At 41.0% G+C, this 22,499-nt stretch overlaps 1 protein-coding gene across 3 annotated transcripts in view; it reads left to right on the top strand.

The window, feature by feature from the left end:
* The window catches only part of RAP1B (RAP1B, member of RAS oncogene family), a 1,113,130-nt gene that overhangs the window by 449,793 nt on the left and 640,838 nt on the right, over positions 1–22,499 (top strand). For 2 of the 3 annotated variants that reach the window (XM_044088031.1, XM_044088032.1), the window contains one exon: positions 4,167–4,235. The exons of the other annotated variant lie outside the window; for it this stretch is intronic. In XM_044088031.1, coding sequence (XP_043943966.1) covers positions 4,167–4,235 — 69 coding nt within the window. The remainder of the gene's footprint in view (positions 1–4,166; positions 4,236–22,499) is intronic. 3 annotated transcript variants of the gene reach the window in all.

Genomic DNA, 22,499 nt, shown 5'->3' with positions numbered 1-22,499 from the left:
CACCTTTATGCCCTATACCTTGAACGGGGAGCATACCTGTGATGTACGATATCTATAAAATCTCAAGGCTTTGGTATGTGTACTGGCTGCATGTTGGACTACTTTTGGCATGGAATTCCTTTTGTAAAGAATACTGCAGCAGTGATGAGAAGGACTTCTGCTATTACAGTAAGATTTTACACAACTGGACTTTCTAGAAGCCTGGCCAACATTCAGGCAGGATATCCCACAGATGAGGGCTGCAACAATTAATGTACTGTAACATCTGCAGTTATGGTAAGTTCCTAAAACAACTGCGCTTTCACTTTCTTGCCCTTCTGCTCTTGTACTGTACTCAGTCTGCAGCAAATGCATGGCTCTAATTTTTGCCGTAGAATTGTTCGTTCCAGTTATGAATGTCTTTGACAACCATCACTAGTGCTTCTTGAGCCTAAAAATATCTCTGAATGTTGAATCCAACCTGAATCATTCCTGTTATACAAGGGATGCTATTTTGTATATCAGGACAATATTTTACTTGTGAATCATTTTCTTCTATCCTCCTGGAGGTGTCACTTAACTGCCAGAACATTCTGAAGGCCGTGGAATTTATCATCCTTTATTTTGATGGTACCCCCTTTTCAAGATCATGCGCAAGTGTTCCATTGTTACCTGAAAAGTTTATAGAATCAGCACAGCACAGTCCTTTGAGCATGTGGCTGCCCTTCCCTCTCCGAACAGAGAACTCATTTTTTGTGCAGCACAGGTGAAAGAGCATCATTGCCTCCTTTTCACCCTTATCTCCAGCTACAAACACAGATTAGAAGGTAACAAAAGAACCCTTGCACTGTGCTTTGGCTGACGTTCTTCATCTCAAAATGCAGGTCAGAAGACCCTAGGAAAGAAGTGCATAAACATAAGAGGTGGCTTTTTTTAATGTCCTTCCAGTCTTCTATATGATGTCAATCCAGGAATCCAGTCAAGTAACTAACAGAACTCCCCATTAATCTGGTGCATCAGTGAGCAGGAGTGCACTCCTGTTTTGGCTGGCCATCGAACTTTGACACTTTCCTACAGTATGGCCTTGGACCTGACCACCTCATACAGAAGGATTTCTGGATCTGAATGCTTTAAGTTGCTGGGAACCTTACACAGAGACAAGGTGTCCCACAAATCCAAACCTTCACTCATACCATAGGTCTTCTCCAAGCTCTTCTTTATTCATTCTGTTCAGCTTAATTTTTTCTTAACCTTAATCCAGAAAATAATGGAGCACTTTTATCATGTCAATGGAAGTTGAAAAAAATTGAGTAACTCACTAAACATTAAACTCACCAAGTTGAAAAAAATCAATTGATTCTTGGTTTATTTTGTATGTAGAAAACATCCATAGACAAGTACACTAAAGATTTTGAAGTAGGCAAGGCCTTCTTTGCACCCCCTTATGTAAATTTAGTAGATCCAAGGTTGCTTATCTGCAGAGAAAAGATCATACACAGTGAATCACTGCTGGAGCACAAATGGGAACTGCAGCAGCCTTGAGTACTTATAGGTAATGCTAATCTCCATTTTCATTTGGCCAGTTAAATACTTTAATACAATTACAAATTCTATGTCTGAATTACAGCACTGTTTTACTGAAATTCTTTGAAATAAGGAGGTTAGTCCAGATGAGCATTTGAATGAAAGCGTGTCTTCAGATGTTCTTAGTGTTTCACTGTTGCAGTCATTACATTTGGGTTATCTACTTGCAGGCAGCCCTCAGTTGGCCTGATTAACAAAGTCTTGGGTCCTGCGTCGGTTGCTGTCTCTTCTTCCATGACGTCAGGGGTATAAAACATGCAGCCGACATCTCAAGGGATGAGCACAGCAGCGCCCAATTTACCTCAGATTTATCAATACTTAACTGACATGCTTCACAAGGGCCTGTCTTTTTCCTCCATTAAAATCCATGCCTCAGCCATTTCAGCTCATTATAACCCAGAACCTCCCCTCTTCTCTCATCCACTGCTCAAGCCGTTCCTCAGAGGGGCCAAAAATTTGAGACCACCCAGGAGAGCTTCAACCCCAGCCTGGGACCTTAACTTTGTTTTGGAGAAACTCACTCTACCTCCTTTCAAGCCAGCTGCTACTGCAGACTTAAAATTTATTTTTTGGAAAACGGCTCTCCTTTTAACAATCACTTCAGCTAGAAGGGTATCTGAATTACAGGCCCTTATGGCAGTGGAACCTTTCATCATCTTTCGTGCGGACAGGGTGTCCCTCAGAACCAATCCATCCTTCATGCCCAAGGTGGTATCCAGTGTGGCTCTTAATCAGTCCGTTCATTTGCCAACCTTCTTTCCCAATCCACAGAACAAAGGGGAATGGATACTGCATTCCTTAGATGTGCACAGACAACTTAGATTCTACTTGGACAGGACTAAACCTCAAAGGAAATCTGAACAACTGCTGATGGCATTTGCTGCAGGGGCAGAGGGGAAGGCTATTTCAAAGAAAACCATTTCTAAATGGATAGGCCATTGCATTCATTTCCATGGAAAACCTATCCCCCAGGGGCTCAGACCTCACTCCACCAGGGCTGCATCTACCTCTACAGCCTTTCTTAGAGGCGTCCGTACCAGGGACATCCTAGAAGCTGCTACTTGGAGTTCTGTACATACTTTCACCAAGCATTATAATTTGGCAATTTTCTCTAAATCCAGAGCTGGCTTTGCCACTGCAGTCTTGCAGGGCCTTATAACTGGTCCTAATGCTATGTAAATTCCTCTTCCCAACCATAGCTTTGGGAATCTACCCAAATGTAATGACTGCAACAGTGAAACACAAAGAACATAGTACAGTTGTGTGCACTTACCATAAATGTAGATGTTAGAGTGTATTCACTGTTGCAGTCCTGGTTACCCTCCATCCAGCCCCCTAACTTCTTTTGGCGCTACCTCTACTTTCCTTTACTATGCTTAAAAGCCTTTTTGGTGTATTTGCTTTTTTGTTGGAGGTATATCTTTGTACTTTAAATTGCTTCCCATTATGGGGGCACCCGCCATCTGTGGCAGTCTGTTAGTCTCTTCTTTACCAGGCAAACTGAGCAGGCAGCTGTCCAGACAGACTATCTCCCAAATATCTGGCCAGTCGTGTTGCCTTCTAATAATCTTTGTAAGACTGTTGCGCATGCTGGACAGACTTCCATGTGCACAGCTGCCACCAATGCTGCCTTTTGAAAACCTTCTCTTTTTGGCATGTCTGAGAATCTGCCACTTGGGACTTTCATTCTCCTTTCCCATAGATTACTAACTGGACATTTAGACATAATAAGTTTGCTTGGTCTGTGTTGTAGTTTTGCCCTCATGATCGGGGATGTTGTACTACATGGCAGTCTACCTTTCTTTTATGAAGGCACTGCAGCAGTGAACCGTATGATGAAGAGTTGTATTGGGGTACTCTACATAACTGTAAATGTTCTAATAAAAGCACCATTGTTTCAGTAGGAGCTTCCACCTGTTTCTTGCTGAGAAAGCAAAGTTTCAGTATTCTTTGCTGTCTCTTATTGCTGGGAATGGTATGTCCTGTTGTATAAAATTGTACTGCTGTGTTTGTCCGTGTGATGGAAGGTCCTTTAGGGCAATGTGTTTCTATATAGGGGGTTATAGGTTTTTCTCAGCAGGTGTTTTGTGTAGGTGCACTTCTTGGTGACCCCCACCCCAATCTTCAGCAAAGAACAGAAGATGGTACTGGTGCTTCCTTTCACTGCTGAACTTTGTACAGCTGATTGTGGCAGGCACTACTGTCTGGAATACTAACACCTACTTGTCGCATTTTCCAGTTTGTTTATGCAAGCACTTTAGCAATAATCATATTTGAAGGTTATTACAAGTTATCTCGTAGCTGCACTTCTAAATGCTGTCTGTGTAAATAACATGTCCTCCTATCCTAAGCTCTGCCTTTTTCTGTCCGGGTTGGCACTGAAGTTTTTTTTTTTTTTTTTTTTTTTATCCCCTCACTTGTCCATATATTGTGTTGTAGATCAATGCAGAGTAGCTGAAGTAGCACATACCAGTGCTTGCTAGCAATTGTACTATGGGACTACTTATTTGTATTGGCATAGAGCCATATAAGAATGCCACCTAAAAAAAAGTCTTTCAGAGACATTTCATGTGAAACATTGTATTGTATTCCTTGTCTTACAGACAGTGCAGTTTGTCCAAGGAATATTTGTTGAAAAATATGACCCTACAATAGAAGACTCTTACAGAAAGGTAATTCTTAATAAATTGATTCTTTAAATTAAGCCATGTAAATGCATTCATTGAATGATTTGTTTTTACAGTATTATTTTCACGGTAGTGCTTGTTTTTGATATTTAAGTGCTTGCAGCTCTGCCAAGTGTGTAAGCGTCTAAAAAGCTGCAGTGAAAAATGCAAAATTTAAAAAGATCCTAAGCTGTGAAATGCAGATGTTCTTCGTGTTTCACTGTTGCAGTCATTACATTTGGGTTATCTGCCTACAGGATTAGATTTGGAATATCTTTAAATAAGGAATTATTAATTAATCTGCATAAATCTTGAGTGTACATTAGAATGCTTTGTAAGGTTTACCAGTCCTGTGTTGGAATAAGCAGTTTTTATCATATGTATATCTAAAACATTTAATTTATTTACACATTGAAACCAGCATAAGAATCCATTTTGTTCCCAGGAGGTTATTGTTTCCCTGTATATTTTGAGGAAAGTTCGTAGTGATGGTAAATGGGGTTAAAAGGTCAAACCAAAGTTTGATTTATGTTTGCATTGATAAGTTTCCTAAAGAAATTAATGTAATGATTAAACAGTGTTATTTTAGAAGGTTTTGTTATATTATATTGTATACTTATGCATAGTATGTACCAGGGTTTGTTTGATTTGTCTACTATTAAAAATTGTTGTAACAGATTAAATTAATTTGTTAGTATAGCCATTGATCTGAAGTAGGATATTCATTTCCAGTTTGCAAAATAATTTGGGTTTATCCAGTCTATTGTAGATGTTCATCGTGTTACACTGCTGCAGTCATTACACTTGGGTTATCCTGCCATCAGGTAGACCCACAGTCGGCCATAGTTCCAAAGTCTTGGTCCGGCGTCGGTTGCTGTCACTTCTTCCCTGACGTCAGTGCACCAGGGGTATATAAGATGCATCTGACGCAATTTTTCAGTCTATTGCTCCTTGTCGTGCGGGTTGCCCGAGCAAAGCAGTTCATAGCAAGTGCCGGATCTGAGTCGGCCGACTCCTGAGATTTTCAGATCCGAAGTCTTCAATAAAGCTAAGTACCCCGTTGGGGAAACTTTTTTCTTGCCTCAGACCGATGTCAGAAAAAGTTAATAATTGTATTTCTTGTGGGAAGCAAATGCCTCATAAGGACTTCCACTCTTACTGTATTCCATGCCTAGGCCTTGATCACAACGTCACTAGTTGTCGGTTTTGTGCTAGATTTAACAAACACACTATAAAACGCCGTTTTGATTTTGCTTTGCACTACTTTGGCCGAAGGTTCAATTATACAATGCCGTCGGAACAACCGACGACCGCAATTCATAATAAATGCAAAGACAAGGATAAAGACAAGCATCCAAGGTCCAAAACTGACAAAGAAGCCTCTTCTAGGCCAGTCGCCGCTTTGCCGGTTCTCAGGTGCTTTCGCAGCCCCTGACACCCGCTACCTCAGAGCCACAGGCCACCTCCGACTCCCACGTGGAGACAACTAGGCCTCTGGAAACTCAAGGTATTAGGCCTATGGAAACTAATCCTACTCAGATGGGTCGAACGTCCTCAGGACCATCGGCTTCTGAGTAGGTGTATTCATTGTCTGCAACCATCCCTCCTATCCCCTGGCCTTTCAGTTTCCTGCATATTACTTGTTACCCTTTTGAGGGTATTGTTGCTTTAAGCTTCGATCTGAGGTCATGAGGGTAGAGCAGGGCATTATGGGTGAGGGAGGAGCTGAGCTTGGATCCATAGCTGGAAACTATGCGGTTGGATCGATATCGGATCCATAACCCACAGGTTGCAGACAAATGAATACACCTACTCAGATGGAACGTTATGGTGAGTACATAACTTCTAATTAATTCTTTCCAGTTTGCAAAATAATTTGGGTTTATCCAGTCTATTGTAGATGTTCATCGTGTTACACTGCTGCAGTCATTACACTTGGGTTATCCTGCCATCAGGTAGACCCACAGTCGGCCATAGTTCCAAAGTCTTGGTCCGGCGTCGGTTGCTGTCACTTCTTCCCTGACGTCAGTGCACCAGGGGTATATAAGATGCATCTGACGCAATTTTTTTCAGTCTTTTTTGTCGTGCGGTGCCCGAAGCAAAAGCAGTTCGCAAGTGCCGGTCGGCCGACTCCTGAGATTTTCAGATCCGAAGTCTTCAATAAAGCTAAGTACCCCGTTGGGGAAACTTTTTTCTTGCCTCAGACCGATGTCAGAAAAAGTTAATAATTGTATTTCTTGTGGGAAGCAAATGCCTCATAAGGACTTCCACTCTTACTGTATTCCATGCCTAGGCCTTGATCACAACGTCATTAGTTGTCGGTTTTGTGCTAGATTTAACAAACACACTATAAAACGCCGTTTTGATTTTGCTTTGCACTACTTTGGCCGAAGGTTCAATTATACAATGCCGTCGGAACAACCGACGACCGCAATTCATAATAAATGCAAAGACAAGGATAAAGACAAGCATCCAAGGTCCAAAACTGACAAAGAAGCCTCCTCTAGGCCAGTCGCCGCTTTGCCGGTTCTCAGGTGCTTTCGCAGCCCCTGACACCCGCTACCTCACAGCCACAGGCCACCTCCGACTCCCACGTGGAGACAACTAGGCCTCTGGAAACTCAAGGTATTAGGCCTATGGAAACTAATCCCTCAGATGGGTCCGGAGCCGCTGAGCAGGCATCGGCTTCTGAGGGTGTTTTCAGACCTTCACAACTTACCATTAAAGCAACAGCCAGGACAAAAACACCATTAAAGACAAAGAAGCAAGTGCATCATTCTCCAGGACAGTCCTCCATGCCTAAGAAACAGATGCTCAAGATGGCCAAAGACCTCATTACTCTAATCAGGGGTTCCCATCCCCCTCCTGAGAAAAGGCCTAGGCAGGATACAGACTATGATTCCTCTGATCAGGTTTCCATTTCCTCTGATTCGTCTTCAGACCAGGGATACTCTCTACCCCCCTATGAGGACTCTGATGCTGAAGAATCTATCCCTTCAGACTCTCCTCCTGAGGATTACTCTTTTGGCGAAACTTTACATACCATGAGGGAGCATTTCCATTGGGAAAGTCAGGATTTTTCAGAATCCAAGAAAAGGCTTAGGGACTTCCTTTTATTGCCTCAGCACAGGCCCCTTGCTATTCTGCCTGTGTTAGACATTGTGAATGATGTGTTCTCTGAATCCAGCTTATCTCCTGATTCTTTGCCCCCTGCTCCAGCCAAGCCAGATAGGTATTATAGAGTCCCTGACTCTCGCAAGTTTCTTTATAAAAACCCTTCTTCTAACCCAGAAACCATTTCCCAGGGTCCCAAAGGGGTTAAGGCTTCCATTGCAAAAAATCCAGTCCCCTCTGACAGTGATTCTAGAGTATTGGATAGATGGGGGAAGAAAGTTTACACTTCTGCAACTTTAGCAGTAAGGGCTTTAAATTGCCAGTTTCACATGCTTAAGTACCAACAATATTTAATGGCTCAGTTAAAACAGAAAATGCTTGCAAGCTCAGAAGCTCCTGACTGTAAAGAAATGCAGGATTTATTGCATGCAGTTGAACAGGTGGGAAAACATACTCTGCAGTGTGGTTTTGATTCTTTAGAGGCCTCTTGTAGAGCCGCAGTTACAGGTTCTGTGATTCGAAGACATGCTGGTTAAAAGAACAGAGTTTACCTGACCATGTTAAGGCAAAATTATTGGATGCTCCTTTACAGCATGATACCTTGTTTGGTGTTAAGGCAGAAGAGGTGTTAAAGAAAATGGAGGTTAAGGCTAAATCTATGCAAACAGTCAAAGATTTCTTACAGGTACAGCCACCTCGATTTAGCAGAAATTGGCCTGCAAAGAATTGGTCCTTTCCAGTGCCAGACAGGCCACAGAGAGGCAGATACAGACGCCCAAGAGGCAGATCTCAACCCCAAGGCTCTTACAGATGACAGTGGGGGTACCTCAACCCCAAAAGGAGGTGAGGACAAGTCTCAGCCTTACAGGAAACAGCCCCAATTACTTCCCCCTTCATATGCCAAGCACTTCCCTTTTGGCAGCCCCCTTAGGGGGGAAGCTAGCACTTTTTTCACAGAATTGGCAAACAATCACCCAAGACAAGTGGGTTCTGAATATTGTGTCTCAAGGATACAGGTTCCACTTTCACACTTTACCAAGGCTAAAGAGAATGCCAAACTGCCACAAAATCAATGGGCAGAGGCTCAAAAACAAATCTTCGCCCTCATGGACATGAGAGCTATTCAAAAAGTACCACAGCAGGAACAAGGACAAGGATTTTACTCATGACTCTTCCTGGTCCCCAGAAAGGACAAAGCCTGGAGACCCATACTAGACCTTTCAACTGTAAATACTTACCTGGATGTACCGAAATTCAAAATGTTGACACTACAGCAGCTTCTTCCCATGCTGGGCAAGAAGGCTTGGCTTGTTACTTTGGACCTCAAAGAGGCATACCTGCATATGTCTATCAGACAAGATTGCAGAAGATACCTCAGATTCAAAGCTGGTACAATGCACTAACAATTCTCTGCACTGCCCTTTGGCTTATCTACTGCGCCCAGGGTCTTTACAAAGTGCCTGGCACCAGTAATTGTATTTTGCAGACAAAAAGGAATTCAAATATATCCATACCTGGACGACTGTCTCATTCAAGCAGAGAAAAAGGACATTCTTCTAAAGCATCTGGCGTTTGTAAAAAGGTTGCTTATTTCTGTAGGGTACACAGTAAATGAAAGGAAGTCAAAACTAGTGCTCTCATAACAGATAATATTCCTGGGTGCCAGCTTGGATACAATGACACAGATGGCTTATCTCACGCCAGACAAACAAGGACAACTGACTCAATATTTTCAATTGCTGGCAGAAAAGTCCCATCCCCCTGCAAGACAAATTCTGCAGGCCCTGGGATTCATGGCATCCTACATACTACTAATTCCATATGCCAGACTGCCTATGAGGAAATTACAATGGTACCTAAAAAGTGTTTGGACTCAACACTCTCACAGTTTAGAAACAGTAATACAAGTAATTTCCTGCCTCCAACAGGAGTTTCGATGGTGGGCACAGGCATGTCACCTCAACAAGGGTCAGCCTTTCACTCTACCCGCAGCCAGGTAGACTCTAACAACAGATGCTTTTTGATTATGCCTGGGGAGCACACATGGCAGGAAAATGTATTCAGCGCAAGTGGACCACAGACCAAAAGCATCTTCACATCAATCAAAAAGAGATGTTGGCTGTTCAAAATGCCCTAACAGCTTTCAAAGACCTTCTGCATCCAGGACAATTACTATTAAAGACAGACAACACCACAGTAATGTGGAACATAAACAAGTAAGGGGGCACTCATTCTTATCCCCTATGCAGGCAAGCCATGACCTTGTGGAACACTGTTCTAACTTATCAAGTTCATCTGCAAGCACAATTCCTGCCAGGAAAGAAAAATACTCTGGCAGACTATCTCAGCAGAAATTTCATGGACCCTCATGAATGGAAATTGAATCCACAAATCTTCAGCATGGTAACGTAAAAGTGGGGGTGCCCAGACAGATCTTTTTGCCTCCCCTGAATTGCCAATTACAAAAATTCTGCACAAGGACTTACCACACACAAGCATGGAAAGTGGATGCTCTTTCGTTCAGCTGGAAAAGCCTAAAAGTTTATGCCTTCCCACCACTGCCTCTCCTTTCAAAGGTACTCCTAAAAGCCAGACAAGAAAAACCACAGATGATCCTGATTGCTCAGACTGGCCACGCCAGCACTGGTACCCAATCTTAAAGAACTTGGCTCATGGACCACCATGGATTTTGCCTCAAATTTCACACCTTCTGACTCAACAAAACAGTCAGATTCTGCACGGTCAGCTCAAAACCCTAAACCTGGCTGCATGGCAGATTCATTAGTCAAACAGGCAACACCTCTCTCTAAAGCTGTTATGGATGTCATTTTGGAGGCCAGGAGGCCTAGCACCAGGAAATCTTACTCAGAAAAATGGAAGAGATTCTGTGCCTGGAACCAGGCTCAAAGCCTTGACCCTCTTGTCCCAAACATTCCTCAGATTTTACAGTACTTAACTGAGATGCTGGACAAAGGCCTATCCTTCTCATCAATTAAGATCCACGCCTCTGCCATTTCAGCTCATTACAACATGGATCCTCCTTTATTCTCTCATCCCTTGCTAAAGCAGTACCTCAGAGGGGCTAAAAACATAAGACCACCCCAGGGAGCACCAACACTGACGTGGGACCTCAATTTTGTTTTGGAAAAAACTGACCTTGCCACCTTTTGAGCCAGCCAATACAGCCAATCTAAAGTTTTTATCATGGAAAGTAGCTCTGCTCCTGGCAGTAACTTCAGCACGAAGAGTGTCAGAGCTACAGGCATTAATGGCAGTTGGAACCTTTTGTAATATTTCATCAGGACAGGGTTTCTTTAAGGACAAACCCTACCTTCATGCCAAATGTGGTATCTAGTGTGGCTCTTAACCAAACCATCCATTTGCCAACTTTCTATCCAAACCCACAGAATAAAGGGGAGAAACTTCTGCACTCTTTGGACATACACAGGCAGCTACGCTTCTACTTGGACAAAACAAAAGCTTTCAGGAAAACTGAGCAACTGTTTGTAGCATATGCTGCAGGATCACAGGGCAAGGCTATCTCAAAGCAGACTATTTCCAAATGGATAGGACACTGTATTCGTTACTGCTACACACAGCATGGAAAATCAGTCCCTAATAGCATTAGGTCACATTCTGCCAGAGCAACAGCTACTTCAACAGCCTTTCCCAGAGGAGTACTAACCAAGGAAATTTTGGAGGCTGCAACTTGGAGTTCAGTGCACACCTTTACCAAGCATTGCCACTTGCCTCTCTGCTCTAAATCCAGAGCAGGATTTGCCACTGCAGTTCTGCAGGGCCTCATAGCCAATCATAGCTCTTTCTAGACCAGCCACCCAACCTTAGCTCTGGGATTCTACCCAAGTGTAATGACTGCAGCAGTGTAACACGATGAACATAGTACAGTTTTGTACCTACCATAAATGTAGATGTTAGAGTGTTCACACTGCTGCAGTCCAGGTTACCCTCCCTCCATCCCCTCTGTCCTAGCTGGACTTGTCTATACCTTTCTATCCTATGCAACTTTAGTGGTGTATTTGCTTGTAACTGAAGGTATTGTTTTCATTTTTTGTGTATGTTTCATTAGCAGTATGTATTGCCTACCTACTTGGGGGCACCTGACATCTGGGGCAAGGAAAAACTGAAGAAAATGGCGTTGGATGCATCTTGTATACCTCTGGCGGACTGACTGGGAAGAAGCGACAGCAACCGACACCGGACCAAGACTTTGGAACTCTGGCAGACTGTGGGACCACCTGACGGCAGGATAACCCAAGTGTTAATGACTGCAGCAGTGTGAACACTCGAACATCTACATTTATGGTAGGTACAAAACTGTACTTTTTAAGCACAGATGCTTTTATATATGTTTCTATTTCTGGGAGGTTCAATCCTCCTTGATTCCAGGGTCTAATGTGATGAGTTATAGCTACTCTTCTTTTTGGGATACCATAAAAATTTTATTAAGCAGGAGTTTGTCTTTAAGAATGCATCTTTCAGGAAATAACTGTATTGCTAATGCTACATATAGTATAGTTGGCAATAAGACCATTTTTATTAATTGCAGTCTGTCTGCGCTAGAGTTGTCGCCTCACAGTAAGACGCTGTCCGGTTTGATTCTCAGCTAGAGCGTCTTCTGCGTGGAGACGTGCGTGAATGGTCGTACCTTCGTTGAACGTTGTGCGTCAGGCCTGGCAAGCCGGTACGTAAAAATCAACTGCCAATCATTAGCGGACCGGAGTTTCTGCTGTGGCGACCCCTAACCGGGAATAGCCGAAAGACACAAACAAGCAGTCTGTCTTCAAAAGTTAATGTAATTTTGTTCCACTTTTCTATATATATTTTTATTGCTTCAATAATGTTTTTATAATTTATTAATATTGTTTCATTTATATTTTTTGCAGAACACTATTCCTAAATAATTTAGTGTAAGTTTTTGTTTTCCTATGATGAATTTATCTGTAACTTGTTCTTTTTTCTTATTTAAAAATAGAAATTTTGATTTTGATCTATTAAAGTGTAGACCTGAAATCTTATAAAATTTCTCCATTACTTCTTCTAGCTCTCCTAATGACTCTCTGGATGTTTATAGGGTTAATAAAATATCATTAGCAAAAAGCATTATTTTAGATGTATACTGGTCATAGACTTCTATTCCTTTTATTCTTGGATTATATTGTATTATTTCTGCAAGTTTTTCTATAGCCAAAGCAAATAAAATGGGAGAAAAGGGGGGCAATCTTGTTTAGTACCTTTCGTTATATGGATAGATTCTGAGGTTAAAGAACCTAATTTAATGTAGGCTAAGTTATTAATATATATGTTTTTAGTAATAAGATGAAGGGAGGAGGAAATTCAAATAATGCTAAAGTTTTAAATAGATATTCCTAGTTGAGGGAATCAAAGGCTTTTTCTATGTCTAATCCGATTACAAGTGTTTCTCTATCTTCTTTATTCACATAATTTATAAGAGTAAGTATCCTTTTAATATAGTCATGTGTGCCTGTTGTATATAAAAATCCAGTTTAATCAGTATTAATTATCTTTGAAAGTGGGATTTTCATTCTGTTAGCTAGGATTGACATGAATATTTTGTAATCCTTATTCAGTAATAATGTAGGTCTGTATGAGGTGCAAAGGTCTGGTTTATTATCTTTCAGAATTGGTGTTATGAGAGTATTTCCATGAGGGTGGTATTTTTGTTTCTGACTGGACTTCTAGCAAAGTTTTATGAAAAAGGGAGATTACTGTTGGAGGGAAGAGTTTGTAAATTTCCGTAATTATGCCATCTAACCCTGGAGCTTTGTTAGATTTACTTTCTTTTATCTTGTCAACAATTTCTTTGTAGGATATAGGTTTTTGTAGGTAAGTTTTCGGGATTTTTTTTATATTGGTAAGGTTTGTATGTAAGTTTATTTGGTTGCTGTCTAAATCTTCTTTTTTGAAGTGTTCCATATAATGGAACCGAAATGCTTCAAGGATGTCTCCTATATCTGATACTTTTGTCCCTTTCTTTTCATGATATATACTACTAATGTTATTTGCTTTAGATTGTATTTTAATTCTTGTAGATAGGTTATGTAGATATCTGGGGGAGGTGGCTAATGAGTTTATTTTTAATTTTTCCAAGGCTAGACAAGTTTTGTGTGTTCGAATTTCATTGACTTCTGGACAATTCTGATTTTTTTTAGATTTTGCTGTCAAGAGTCTGGTTTGCAAGTCTAATGATTCAGATTCCCACTCTCTAACTTTGTTTTTGTACCAGCTAAAGGGTCTTACCAAATAAGTACGCTTTTAAGGAGTCCTAAACCATGACTCTACTGATTTCTGTTGTATTAATTTCAAGAATTAATTGTAGTTCTGACAACATTCAGGGTCTGAATTCTTTAATTTTCATGATATATGATGGAATTCTAGTTGAGAGGATTAAAGGTTTAAACTCTGTTTGGAACTTCATTATCAGAGAGTCATGATCTGAGAAGGGGCATGGAACTATTGAGAAGTTGAGGATTTTTCTTTGTAAATCTTGAACTATGAATATTTTGTCTCTTCTGGTTTGTGTTCCAAATCTATGGTCTTTATGGAAAAATAAAAAGGATTTATCTTTTACTGTAAAAGTGTCTATTAAATGAAATTAATCAATCCATTTTTTAAGGATTTTGAAATGGTTGCTGTGCGAAAAGACTTCTTGGTGGTTTCAGAAGCTTCTAAGGTACAGTTAGTCTCCTCTCAGTATAATATTTCCATTATAATTGTTGGAAATAAAATCTAGGTGTTTTTTTAACCGTTCCTGTTCCAATTCCTGGGAACCAATATAGATTAGCTAAGGTCCATATTTTGTTATTAAATTTAATTGTAACAAATGCTAGTAGACCTTCTTTGTCTTCATATTTGTAAATAACTTTTGGAGTGATTATCTTTTTCTTCCAGAGAATTGATACTCCTTTTGCCTTTGTTCTATAGGAGGATTGAGCTAAGACTGTATAGTCCTTAGGGTTCCAAATAAAGCTGTCATTAGTCTTAAAATGCATTTCCTGGAGAAATACTACTTGTGCCTTATTTAGATTTAAATATTTTAATAAGGTTGATCTTTTATTTGCATTATTTAAGCCATTAGTTTTTAATGATAAGAATGTTAAATCCATTTCAAGTTATTGTTGGAAGAAACTTTTTGCTTTTTTTTATTTTGATTAAAGTAGTTATACCATATTTTTGATAACATTGGATGTTATTTTTGTGTGTGTAAACTTGGCAGTGTAATTTAATGTTCTTCTTTAAATATAAGTAGGGTAAAATTCTGGTCAGGCTTTAAAAAAGTACTTCTATAAAACATTAATTATAAAGTATCAAATACAAGTAAATATGAATTTCCCATTAAACATGAAATGAAAGTCATTCCTAATCTAATAGATAAAGATCTATTGGATTATCACTCATACCTTTAAACAACAATATCAACCGAGCTCCATATGTTAAATTATTATATGGAGAATTTTCTTAAAAGAGATATGAAATTCTGTATTTTTCTATTATTGTTCTATAGTATTTTATATATCAGGCTGGAATGTTAGTAGCGTAAACAGTTATTATGTTGACTTAGAAAATATCCAATATTTAGTTACCCTTAAGAGATCCCAAACATGTCAGATATGTTATTTTGGATAAATTAAATGCAACAGAGGAGCATACACTAAATAAGCCAACAACAAATAGATTACTAAAATAGTTTGACTAAAAGGACTCTACAGGAGACATTGAGTGATTACCAATGAAATATGAATTTACTGTAGGTGCACTGTCTTCCTTTACTTTCCCACTCTTCAGCTCACCAACTTCCTTACACTTTTGAAAAGACATGGCTTATCAGTGGTTCCCTAACTCTGAGTAGAGGTGCCCTACATTGTAGTATGCAGTGCTATTACATATTTATAGATTTACAAAGCAGAGTCTAAACATGAACTATGATCACCCTGACAATTCCCATCCTGCATAGGGCACCTCCTGCTTCCAGAATGGGTAATCACATCAGATCTAGAATGAATGTGAAGGTACCTATATGGTAATCGAGACTTACCTTAGGTACATATTAATCAAATAGAATTTAGAGCATCTTAGAGAGTTCTCTGGGCAGTTAGAATACTCTTAAGCCTCTCCTACATTGACCAAAAACAGAGATTTCCCTTCCCTTTCCTTCCCTTTTTTAAATCAGTACTAATAAAAGAAATTCAGCAAACATGGGTAAACAGAAATAACATTCAGTAGTCTGTTTTTGTACATGACTCGCAATCCATTAAACAAGTCAGTGACTAACATCACTTTAGTAAAAATTATAAAGACAAATTAGAAATAATTTCCTAGCTCTTTAAATTTTCTGATAAAGCAAAAAGTTAACAATAAGCTATTTTAACTAAAAGTATAAAGCATTTAAAGATGTCCTTCATGGATGCATCTGCAGTCATAACAAGTGGGTTGTCCTGTCGTCAGGCAGCCCTGCAGTCGGGTCGGCTTTTGACTGATGCTCTCCTCCTCGGCGTCATCTCTGCTGGTCTTGGTATAAAAGCATCAGCCGGCGCCATTTTCCTCAGTCTTTCTTGCCGCGTGGCGCCCGGCAGAAGCTGTTGGTCGGTGGATCAGATTACTTCTACGAATACTACTTGAAGACTTCTAAAGCTAAGTACCCGTTGAGGACTCTTTTCTTACTCAGCCCGAGAGGACTCTTTCTTGCCTCAGCCGATGTCGAAAAAGTTAACAATTGTTTAACCTGGGAAACAAATACCTCATAAAGATTTCCACTCTTACTGTCTGCCTTGTTTAGGCCCAGCCCACGTAGCAGCCTGTTCGGCCTGTGCCTCTTTCAACCGACGAACGCTAGGCGGTGGTCGGAGTTTGCAGAACAGTTTTTAGGTGCTGATTTTGCGTACATTATGTCGTCGGACTCTCCGACTACCCCAAAAACGCCAAAGATAAAGACCCGACACTCAGCGAGTCGCGGTTTCGGCGAAACCGGCGCAAAGCAAACATGTCTTGTGTCGGTTCCGACCGAAAACTGCTCAAAGTACAGCTGAACCTATTCTTACAACTGAGGCCCCTGCTACAATTCTTGAAATCGACTCTCCATTTTTACCCACCACGGTGACTGACTTATCAGATACCATCCCTTGGATGTCTCTACCCCAGCAATTGGTGCCTGGGCCTCCAGCAGCCATGTCCATTAAGGCCTTCGCCAGAACTAAAGCAGCCAAGACTACTAAATCAGTGCCTGTTAAACCCCCCTCATCCAGGCCCTCTTCTAGTTCTCAAATGCTTTCTTTGGCAGAAGATTTAATTTCTTTAATTAGAGGATCTCAATCTCACCCAGACAGGGCCTCTCAGCCCCAGAGGAGAGACCTAGGGCAGAGCCCCCTGAGCCAGTGTCTTCTGATGATTCTGCTCATGAATCAGACATAACTGACCAGCCTGAGGCTCCCTTTTCCAATTTTGAAGATTCTGATGCTGAAGAATCCATTCCAGCTGCTTCCCCACCAGAAGAATTCTCCTTTGGAGAAACCCTGCATGCCATCGAGAGAACAGTTCAATGGCAGCAACAGGATTTTCAGACTCAGAAAAAACTTGGGACTTTTTTGCACCTACCACAGCATAGGCCCTTAGCTATACCTCCGGTTCTCTCTGTGGTGGATGATGCTTTCAATGATGTTTGCTCCGCTCCAGATTCTTTACCCCCAGCCCCTGCCAAACCAGACAGATTTTACAGGGTGCCAGATACTCATCACCACCTTTACAAGGCTCCTCTTGCAGACCCAGAAACTATATCCCAGGGTCCCAAGGCAGTAGCCGCACCCACAGCTAAAAAACCCTCCTTCTGCAAGGGAAGCAAGGTCACTAGACAGATGGGGTAAAAGGTCTACACTTCAGCTACTCTCTCAGCTAGAGCTTTAAACTGTCAGTTTCACATGATACAATACCAAGAGTTTATGCTTGATCAGTTAACTAAAAAGCTAACTACTGATGAATCTCTTGATAAGAAATATGTATTAGAGATGGTAAATAACATACAACAGGTTAGCAACCATTCTTTAAAATGTGGCTATGATGCACTGGAGGCTTCATTTAGATCAGCCATGACAGGCACAGTGATAAGAAGACATGCATGGTTAAAGGAACAAGCTTTACGGATCATGTTAAAGCTAAGTTGCTAGATGCTCCTATGGACAAGACAAGTTTGTTTGGTACACCTGCCCAGCAGGTTATGAAGAAAAAAAGAAAAGGCAAAATCTGTTCAAACTGTTAAAGATTTTCTGCAAGTCCAACCCCAAGGTTTAGCAGGAACTGGCCTGCCAAAATTGGTCCTTTCCTGACTCTGCAAAATTTCAAAGGGGCAGGAATAGGCGTTCAGAGGCAGAACCCAATCCAGAGGAGGTGCCTACAGTGGCAAGGTAGTGGCAGGGAACAACAGAGGCACAGACACAGCCACTACCTCTACATCAGCACAGCCACAGTGACTTAATCCTAAATCCGCCTACCAGGGAACAAATAGCAGCTCCTCTGGGGAAAGTTAACCTTATTTTCAAAGAACTGGCACTACATAACAAAAGACAAGTGGATTTTACAAACCATAGATCAAGGTTACCGGTTTCACTTCCACACTTTTACCAAAAAGAGGAATGCCAAATCTACCTCCACATCAGAAAACAGAGGCTCCTTGAGATAATGGAGTTAGCAAACATGAGAGCTGTGGAAAGAGTGCCAACAGCAAAAAGGAAAGGGTTCTACTCCAGACTGTTCCTAGTTCCAAGAAAGGAAAAAGTTGGAGACCAATTCTCGACCCTCCACCTTAAATACATACATCATTGTCCCAAAATTCAAAATGCTGACCCTACAGCAACTTCTTCCCATGCTGGGCAAGGAGTCTGGCTGGTAACTCTAGATCTCAAGGAGGCATACCTGCGTCCCAAATTCAGCCAATCTGCAGAAGTCAGATTTCTTGCAGGATCAGAGCACTTTCAATTCTCAGCATTGCCCTTTGGCTTATCTACTGCTTAGAGTATTCACAAAATGCCTGGCATCAGTAATCGCCATTGCAGACTACAGAGATTCAAATTTACCCATACCTGACTGCCTGCTACAAGGGGACAACAAAAGCAAGCTGACAACAGATTTACAAAGGGTCATTTACTTGCTACAAGGACTGGGATACACAGTCAATTTACAAAGTCAAGGCTGATACCATCCCAAACAAGGACATTCTTGAAGCGGAATTGGACACAGTACAACAAATGGCATTCCTGACTACAGAAAAACAAAAAGAACCTCCTCTTTACTTCTTGGCACTAACAAAACTGAACAAGTTAACAGCAAGAAAATTTCTACAGGCCTTGGGCTTCATGGCATCATGCATAATCTTGGTCCCATTTGCCAGACTACATATGAAAAACTACAGTGGTACCTAAAGAATTTATGGTCCCAACACAGACACAGTCTAGAAACAGAAATCCCACTAATCATGCTGCTTAAAGGTGGTGTTCCTATGGTGGGCTCAGCGCATGCCCAGTCAACCCAGGCCTGCCCTTCCCCAGATGATCAAATTCACCTGCACATCAATCTAAAAGAAATGCTGGCAGTAAAACTGGCAATCAAAAGTTCAAACCTTTCCTCAGGGCCAGTTGATGATAAGGAAGGACAGACAACACCACATGTGGTACATCAAACAACAGAGAGGCACATTCATACCCCCCCCCCCGAATGACTTGGAGAGCTGTGGACCCTGGCACTCAGCTACAACACATTTACAGGCAATATTTGTACGGAAAAGACAATACTCTAGCAGACATACTAAGCAGAACCGCGGGATGCCACGAATGGAAGCTGCTGGGACATCACATCTTCAAGACATCTCAAAGATACGGGGGGCCACAGATATACCCTATTCAATCACCCTCACCACAGCTCGAAAAATTCTGCATGAGGACATTCCACCACTAGCATGGAAAGTGGACTCACTCTCCTTCAACTGGAAAGGCCTAACAGCATATGCATTTCCTCCTCTTCCTCTGATACACAAGGTACTACTAAAGATCAAGGAAGAGCGTCCAAGGATAATCCTGATAGCCCCAAAACCAAGACAACACTGGTATCCACTACTGAAGAGCATGTCTCGGAACAACATGTGGCCATACCCTGATGCCTTTGATGTTAACTCAGAACAACTACAGCATCATACATCCAAATAATCCAGAACTTTCCCAAAGAGTTAAAGACATTATTCTTGAAGCACGCAGACCTTCAACAAGAAAGACTATGCTGGAAAATGGAAAAAGTGTCATCATTTTAGTAGAGGAAAAGATGTGTCAAACATAGATATGCCTAACATTCTGGAGTATCTGGCGAACTTCTTCATTCAGGCCTGTCCTACTCCTCCATCAAGATACATGCATCAGCTATATCAGCAGAATACAGCTTTGATCCTCCTGTTTTTCACACCCTTTACTCAGGCAGTTCCTCAAAACCTCCCAGGAAACCACCATTACCAGCTTGGGACTTAAACTTTGTGCTAAAAAGTTGACTAGCACCTTTGAACCAGCAGCAACAGCAGACCTACAACACCTGTCATGGAAAACTGCTTTCAACCCTTCCTAATCTTCCACCAAGACAGAGTGTCTTGAGGACTAATCCACATTTATGCCCTAGGTGGTATCCAGAGTATCTTTAAACCAGCCAATCCGGGAAAAGAATACTGCATACCTTGGATGTACATAGGCAACTACGGCTACTTGGACAGAACAAAAATAGCAGAAAGACCTATGCAACTGGAAGGAAGAAAAGCTATTTCCAAACAGACAATCTCAAATGGATAGGAAATTGCATACGATACTGTTACTCCTTCCATGGAAAACCAATTCCCAGAACCTACCACAGCCTTCTTCACGAGGAGTGGCAACCAAAGACATTAGGCGGCTGACTACTTGGACCTCCGTGCATACATTTTGCCAAGCATTTATATTTGCCTCTTTATTCCAGAGCAGGGTTTGCCACTGCTGTACTGCAAGGGATCTTAAACACACCATAATCTACCTTCCTCCTCCTCCCCTAGTGGCTATGGTATTCACCCAGATGCATCCATGAAGGACATAGTACAGTTTTGTACCTACCATAAATGTAGATGTCGAACTGGATAGCATCTGCAGTCAGATTACCTCCCTCCTTCCTCTCTGGTACTCCTTGATGCTTTTATACCGAAGACCCAGCAGAGATGTCAGGAGGAGGACATCGACATCAGCCCGACCGGACCCTCGACTTGGAACTGCGGCTGCCTGGGGCTGTGGACAACCCACTTGTTATGACTGCAGATGCTATCCAGTTCGGACATCTACATTTATGGTAGGTACAAAACTGTACTTTTTCCTTGCATGTATACATTTCTACTTATATTGTATATTATATTGTAGTGTCAATAGCTGTGTTTGAAATCTGTACAATACTTCACTTTTTCAAATCATTCCTTTTTCAATTCAAGTTTTGTTTTGTCAAAACGGCAACAGTATTTCAAGGGTACAATTAATATTTATACTGATATTTCAAATAAATAACTTGTCAGTTGCAAATTGAGTTAGTTTAGAATGTATGGTTAGTGCAAATATAGCATGTTGCAAAAATATGTATTTTTTCGTGTGCTGTAGAGACTGTCATGTGCAAGTGACATATATTTTTTTGTGTCTTTCGGCCTTTCCCGGGTAGGGATCGCCACAGCGGAACTCCGGTCCGCTAATGATTGGTAGTTGATTTTTACGTGTCGAGTTACCAGCCCTGACACACAACCTTCAACAAAGGTACACCCATTCACGCATATCTCCACGCAGAAGACGCTCTAGCTGAGAGTCAAACCGGGCAGCATCTTACTGTGAGGCGACAACGCTACCACAGCACCGCCGCCGCGGGTCAAGTGACATATATAATATAGCATATAAAGAACAGATAGCTTATGGATTCAGGTTATTAAAGTAGATTATGCTTATTAATCAGGCAGTTTCATTTAAATTCACAAGTAATTTGGGGACATTTCAGTTGAGTTTCCAGGAATGTGTAGTCCAATGTGAGTAACTGAGTCCACTTTTCCTCATAAACATATGTCACAATTCATTTGTCACAATTCATTAAACTAAGCAGAGTCTAACATTTGTCTAATAATCATTATAAAGACAAAGAATAGTAATTTCCTAGCTCTTTAAACTTTCTGATATCGCAAAATGTTGACAGTAAGCTATTTTAACTGGAAGACTAAAAGATTTCAATACTTTCTTGTGAAAATATATTTTTACTTTTACTGTAGTGTCAAGAGCTGTCTTTGAAATCTATGCATTACTTCACTTCTTTCAAGTCATTCATTTTACGGTTCAGATTATATTTTGTCAAAATGTTAATAGCATTTCAAGGGCACATTTAATATTTAAACTGATATTTTAAATTAGTAGCTATCAGTTACCAGGTGAGTTTGTACTAAGTGCAAAGGTAACATGTTGCAAAAAGTAATATGTATCTTTTCATATGCTCTAGAGACTGAGAATTTCAAGTAACATATAAAATGTAACTTTTACAGTGCAGACAGCTTGTGAAATCAGCATGTTAAAGTGAGTGATACTTTTTAATCAAGTAGCTACATTTCAGTGCACATGTAGTTTGGGAGCATTTCAGTTGTGTTTCCAGGAATATGTAATCCTATGAGGATAAATCATAAAATATTTACAAGTAATCCTATTACGTATTTATTTGACCTTGTTTAAGTTGTTTTTCATTTTAATAACTAAACAACATTGAGTTGTCTTTTGGCTTTTCCCTGTCTTCAGCGGAACTCCGGTCCGCTAATGATTGGCAGTAGATTTTTACGTGCCGAGTTGCTGGCCCTGACGCACAACCTTCAACGAAGGTATGCCCATTCGCGCACATCTCCACACAGAAGACACTCTAGCTGAGAATCGAACAGGACGTCTTACTGTGAGGCGACAACGCTACCGCAGCACCACCACCGCTAAACAACATTACTTTTTCTTATTATTTATCTGTAAGGCTAAATGCACTTCGCAGATTTGCAGTGTCCTTAGAAACTGCAGCAATTTACTGTTGCTATGGCAACTCAAATAGAATGTGAAGAAAGCTTCACTTCTC

This window comes from Protopterus annectens, chromosome 11.part0, assembly GCF_019279795.1.
Source record: "Protopterus annectens isolate FY-2018-M chromosome 11.part0, PAN1.0, whole genome shotgun sequence".
Lineage (NCBI taxonomy): Eukaryota > Metazoa > Chordata > Ceratodontiformes > Protopteridae > Protopterus > Protopterus annectens.
The sequence above is the reverse complement of the archived record's forward strand: the minus strand, read 5'-3'. Positions and strand labels throughout refer to the sequence as shown.